Raw genomic sequence first — 6,340 nt, forward strand, 5'->3', positions numbered from 1 at the left:
GGGGACAATATTCTTCTTCCGCCCCACATGTATATTTGCCAACTCAAACTACGGCTGGCGCTAAACTACTAACTATGTTTAGTGCCAGCCCTCCAAGCCATAGTTTCTTCACATTCTGATGTGAACCACACTAACCATACCTTGCCAGTTCAGGCATCATGGCCAACTATGGCTGGTCTTAAAACAGCAAACAGCATCCTGGAGACACAAGAGGGGTGGGAGAAGGTTCATGGAAGTCCACAATTTGATGTGGATTACCTGAACTATGGTTTGGGGGATCATCTGCCGCAGTGTTTGATGTTATCACCAAATTCACCCAACCCAACGGAATTAACTCAACCACACTTATAGGTAGAGTTCACACTTTGCATGCAAGATATTCCAGGGAAAACTGGCAATCCTAAGACCTCTGAAGCCTCAAGACCTTTCAGATCCCCAAGCAGGGCAAGAATCTAATTCCACAGAAGGCAGCTGTTCGTTAGGCAGTTCCTTAAGGCCTCGCAGTCTATTCTCGCTCAGGGTCCCTGCAGAAAAGCTCTTGAACCCATCAGATCATCTACCTACTACGACATTCACTTGACCAGAAGCTTAAAAAACCCTGGGTTCTTCTTGGTCAAGTGGTTCAAGAATTCCCTTCTCCATCACCACCTGGAAGCTGCAACAGTGGTGGGCTCATTCTGCTTCTCTTATCTCCAATAGCAAAACACAGTTTAGGAATTTCTCTTTTGCCACCTTCCAGCAATCTGTGAAGAGGACACCAAAAGGCAACAGGAGATGCTAAAACCTAGCATCAGTGCAGCCACCCCAGAAAAGCACTCTTTCCTCAACAGAAATCTGTATTAGGTTAATACCTCTCATTGGACATACCCTTCCCCTGGGTACCTAACAAAATTCTGGCCTTAAAATTCCAACACAATGTGCAGTAATGTGCGTAACATACAGATACAGTTTAAAACCTTCTCTGAATGTCTTCAAACTCCTTGCATACTCCATCTTAAGACTTTTAGCAGAATCAGACAAGGATGGATGGCTTGAACACCCACAGCACCCCTTCCTCCCCTTAAATAATTATTTTTAACGTTTGCCAGATGAAGAGTTCTGGGGAACTCAAAGAGGTCACACACTATTTTGCAATATTTTGGCTGGGCTGATGAAGGTACTGCCTTAATGTGCCCTTTGCATTGTTATTATTTTTCTTCTGATGCCTACTTTTAACTTTAGCTTAAAACCAGACTTCTCTAGGATTCGGGAAGAAGACTCTTACTCGGCTGCCTCCCATGCCTTAAGCAAGAGAACGATGCATTGTGGTCCCTACCCCTCTGTAGAAACTGAAATCAGCTCACTCTTGCTACTTTCATGCTGTGTTACGCAAAATGCAGGCATGCTGCTTTATTCCACCAGACCCACACAATCGGCGCTTGACGGCTGAGATCAAAACGAAGAAGGCAGCTTCCGTCCGCACCAAACTCAACCATGACACTTTCATCAGCATTCAGCGCAACGACCCACATGTGGGGCACACCACCACACATGCAAAAGATCAAAGGCGCCAATTTGGGGGCAGGACCGTCCACCTGGCAGGGTCCATCGCTGGCGGGATGGACCAAACCACAACCTCACATCATCTCCTATTGGTCAGGGGACAAACACAGCCACACGCAGGACTCAGCCGGAGTCGCCTGCCGCCTTTCCACGCAGCCATAATTCTCACGCCCAGCTCCATTTGTAGAAAAGACCGCCAGCCAAGGTCACCATCCAAGGGTTAATGCAAACGGTATTGCACGCACAGCGGGGGGTGGGGGGGTGGAGGGAATTAATAATTTCCCCGCCTTGCAGTAGGTTAGCAAGCAGCTGGCAGCATCAGAGCAGCCCCGGAAGCTATCCAACCGACCGCATACCAGTCCTCCAGCTCTGGATGCTCTGAGCCAGCGCTGCTGCATCCCGGTTGCACTCCACCCAAATGCCAATCTTCACCCCCCCCGGCCCCCAACCCCTCCCACTGCACCAGTGGGGGCCCCAGCAGAGCATCCCAATCATTCCACAACACCCAGCTGGGCACAGATGCACCCACAGCTGCAACCGCCAGTTCCAAACCTCCGCCTGCATCTCTCCCCGCACCCAATTCAAAGGAGGGGGGGTGGCTAGGAAGAGAACCACGCAGCATTTCCACCACCCACCCAGCTCTGCTTCACGGCTTGAGACGGCTCGACCCCCCCCAATCTGTCCGTCAGTATGCCTCGTGTCGATGTAAATAAGCACCCAAGCCGTTTCCACCCATGAAGCCTCTCCCCCCCCCACACACACCAGTGAGCTCGGCCAAACCTGCAGTCCTCCATGCTTTTGCAACATGCTCGGTGCTGGAGGAGGCAATCGCCCACCAAACACGCCCCTTAGCCCGGTTCACTTGGCTCGCCTCCAACTTAAAGAGCCCATCCCTCCAATAAAAAATAATAAAACCCTCCCCCACCCCCCACAAGCCACATTCTGCACCAACAGCTTCCAGCTTGCCCCCCAATCCATGCTAATTGTACCCCTATGAGCGAGAGGCACAGACCCAGCTCCGGAAGACGCAGGAGCAAAATAATATAAAATAAATGCAATTCAGGGTGGGAAGAGATTTCGATCTCGTGTGCATGCACACACACACACACACAGCAGCTCTGGATAAGGAAGGGGGAGGGCGGTGACACCCCCCCCCCCAGCAGAGAGGAATGGGGCTGCCTTAAACCCAGAGGCACAGGGCAGGTTTGGGGCAACTGACAAGGTGGCAGAAGCAAAATATCCGCAACCAGGGCTCAAAATTTCAGCAGGAGGAAAGACAGAAAACCACCTGCCTGCAGAGGGAAGGGCATCATGGGCAGGTGCCGTGCGGGGGGGGGCACCCAAGCCCCACCACCACCACATGGGGGCAGAAAGCAGGACCCCCAAGAAACAGATGTGAGGTCCTGTCCGGAATGGCATATTCCTCCCCCAGGAGTGGAAAGGCTCCAGGGCCGATGGATGGCACTGGTCCCTTCAACCAATCCTCTCAATGGGAGGAGGTTGGGGGGGGGGGTCAGATCTGTTTGAAGGGGCAACTCAGGCTCCTTCCTCTGTAAGGTCCCATCCCTGCACAGCTATGGGGGGGGGGGCAATGGAGAAATTTGGGTGGGTGGGAGTCTCTAAAAAGAGCCACAGGATCAGGGGTGGGGAAGAACCTTCAGGGCAGGGTCCTAAAAAGGGAGAAATGTGTCAAGGTGAAGGGGGGGTCCCTGGAGCAGCCCAGGCTTACTGGGGAGGAGGAGAGGGGAAGGGGGGGCTGTCCCAGGTTGGAGAGGGAAGTAGAGGAAGGCGACACACAGGGCCTTCCAGGGGTGCCCCCCCCACCCTCAGAAAAGAGGGCGATCTGCCCTAGCACTTTGTAAGGAGGGGAGAATTTGGGGTGGGGGGGTAACCCTCTGAGCGCACTGAATGTACCCTCCCTATAGCAGGTGGGGCATACTGCTACTGTGGGGGTGTTCACAAGGGGGGGGCGGTCCCTATGGAGACGAGCTCTCCAGCAAGGAAGGTGCATTGGGGAAAACAGGGAGGAGTGCAGGATCTATGGAGTGGGGGGGGGTCTTCCTATATTGAGGAAAGGGGTATGAACGCCAACCCCCTCCAGCAAGGGAAAAGAGAGAGAGGCGGATTGTTAAGGAGACAGTACTGTTGCGGGGGGGGGGTAGGGTGTCCATAAATGAGGGGGGGGCTACAGAAAATATGGGGTAGCCCCAAATGGATGAAATGGGCGAGGGTCAGGCTGAGCAAAAAGGGTCTGAAAGTGGGATTGAGGGGGAGGCGGGAGAGAGAAAGTGCCCCTTTCTCTGTATTTTCCAAAGGGAAAAATTAAGGGGGCTCTGCAAGGAGATGGGTGGGGTTGATTCGACCAGATGGGGTATATTTTTGGGGGGGGGGACTACGATGACGACTAAAGTATAAACGGAGACGGCTTGGCCGAAGGAGAAAATAAAAATCAAGAGGATTCAGGAGGGATAACAGGTTTTTTTGGGGGGGGGAGAAACACTACTGATGCGAGAATCTCCACCTGGGGTGGAGGTGGCGGGACAGATTTTGGGGAGGGGGTTTGGCAGGAGGTGTTGGGGGGCGCCTATCCTTGCGCTGCAAAGCGGCTGATCTGGGTGGGGAGAACGCCCCCCCCCCGGCAAAAGAAAACCCAGGAGGGCAGATTTGGGGGAGGGGGGCCTGGAATGGGGTTGGGGGGGCTCTGATGCAGTAAGCTACTCCCCCGTGGTGAGGGAAGGGGGTATTTTTTGGCTGTGGGGGCGGGTTTCCACCTCACCCCCAGTGGGTTGGGGGCTTTGGGGGTCCACACATACCCCCAGTTCGTGCTGTGGGGCAGGAGGGGGGCGTGAATGGGGAGGGGGGTCTCTTCCTGCCTCCCCACCTCTGTGAGTTGCTGGGGGCAGCTGTGAGGGGGGGTCTCTCCTCTTCCTCCTCTCCCCTCCCCCCGCCAAGGATTTGGGGGTCGTGCATGGGGAGGGGGGGTCTCTTCCTGCCTCTCCACCCCTGTGAGTTGCTGGGGGGGCAGCTGTGAGGGGGGGTCTCTCCTCTTCCTCCTCTCCAAGAATTTGGGGGTCGTGCGTGGGGGTCTTTTCCTCCTCCCCCTCCCCCCCAAGGATTTGGGGGTCGTGCATGGGGAGGGGGGGTCTCTTCCTGCCTCCCCACCCCTGTGAGTTGCTGGGGGGGCAGCTGTGAGGGGGGGTCTCTCCTCTTCCTCCTCTCCAAGAATTTGGGGGTCGTGCATGGGGAGGGGGGTCTCTTCTTGCCTCCCCACCCCTGTGAGTTGCTGGGGGGGCAGCTGTGAGGGGGGGTCTCTCCTCTTCCTCCTCTCCAAGAATTTGGGGGTCGCGCGTGGGGGTCTTTTCCTCCTCCCCCTCCCCCCTCCCCCCCAAGGATTTGGGGGTCGCGCGTGGGGGGGTCCCCCGCCCCCCCTCCTACCTCTCCGCCATCTTCTCCCCCGAGCCGGCGGGGTCTTCACCGGGCGCGGCGAGGGGCGGCGGCGGCCCCCGCCCGGCAGCCCATGGCCCCGGCAGCGCTGCGGCTCCTCGCCCGCCGCCGCCTCCTCCTGGCCGCTGACGGAGCGAGCGACGGAGCGACGGAGCGACGGACGGGCTGCCAGCGCCGGCCAGGAGGAGACGATGCCGCCGCCGCCGCCGCCGCCGCGTCCCGCCGTCACCACCGACAACGGCCCTCGGCCAATGGCGCTCGCCGACGGGCGGGGCCAAGGCGGCCTCGGCTCCGCCCAGCCCGCCAGCCCCGCCCTCCGCCTCAAGGGCTCACGGGAAATGTAGTTCCTGCGGCGGTCTCACCTGAGGTGGCGGCAGCCATGTTTGGGCCCACGAAAGGAGGCCTCTCAAGGGCATCCAGTCGGCCCCTTGGCAACATGTTCGAGAAAATGTCCCCGCTTAAAAAAATAAAAATAAAACGTTGTAATTAAATGCCTCTCTCTCTCTCTTGTCAGCCAACGGAAAGGGAATAAGGCAATGGGGGGGAGCACTCTGCACATGTTCAAGGGTGCCATGTCATAGAATCACAGAATTGGGAGAGACCCTGAGGATCATCTAATCCAACCACCTGCAATGCAGGAATATGCAGCTGTCCCATATGGGGATTGAACCTGCGACCTTGGCCTTATCAGTACCACATTCTTAGACCCTCCAAGTGTCCCTATTTTCCTGCGACTTCCCTGATTTAGAGAAGTCGTCCCAGTTTCTGTTTTGATCCGGTTTTAGCATACAATGGCCCCTCGGGTTACAGTAGCTTCAGGTTATGTGTTTTCGGGTTGCGCACCACGCTGAACCCGGAAGTACCAGAACGGGTTACTTCCAGGTTTCGGTGCTTGCGCTTTGCACATGCACAGAAGCGTCAGATCGCAACCCGCACGCTCACAGTCGCGACACTGCGGGTTGTGAACATGCCTCCCGCACGGATCACGTTCGCAACCTGAGGTTCCACTGTATTTATATATGCTGGGAGCTGCCCAGAGTGGCTGGGGAAACCCAGTCAGATGGGTGGGATACAAATTTATTATTATTATTATTATTATTAATCTCCTGTGGCAGTGAGTTCCACAGTTTATCTATGTGCTGTGTGAAGAAGTCCTTTCTTTTATCCGTTCTGAATCTTCCAACATTCGCAGACCTCAACCAGAGCCAGGGCTTTTTCGGCTGTGACCCCGATCTGGTGGAACACTCTGTCACAAGAGACCAGGGCGCTGTGGGACTTGACATCTTTCCGCAGGGCCTGCAAGACAGAGCTGTTCCACCAGGCCTTTGGCCAGGCTACAGCCTGACTCCCTCCT

At 56.0% G+C, this 6,340-nt stretch overlaps 1 protein-coding gene across 3 annotated transcripts in view; it reads right to left on the minus strand.

Moving 5' to 3' along the window:
• Positions 1 to 5,162, minus strand: part of ARHGAP39 (Rho GTPase activating protein 39) — a 216,131-nt gene extending 210,969 nt beyond the window's left edge. For 2 of the 3 annotated variants that reach the window (XM_083621934.1, XM_083621932.1), the window contains exon 1: positions 2,323 to 2,351. In XM_083621934.1, coding sequence (XP_083478060.1) covers positions 2,323 to 2,336 — 14 coding nt within the window. In that variant the 5' untranslated portion in view covers positions 2,337 to 2,351. Of the gene's footprint in view, positions 1 to 2,322; positions 2,352 to 4,977 lie in introns of those variants that run through there. The other variant, XM_083621933.1, reaches the window with a different exon arrangement.
• Positions 5,163 to 6,340: the final 1,178 nt, after the last annotated feature.

Source organism: Podarcis filfolensis (assembly GCF_964270895.1).
Source record: "Podarcis filfolensis genome assembly, chromosome: 7".
Lineage (NCBI taxonomy): Eukaryota > Metazoa > Chordata > Lepidosauria > Squamata > Lacertidae > Podarcis > Podarcis filfolensis.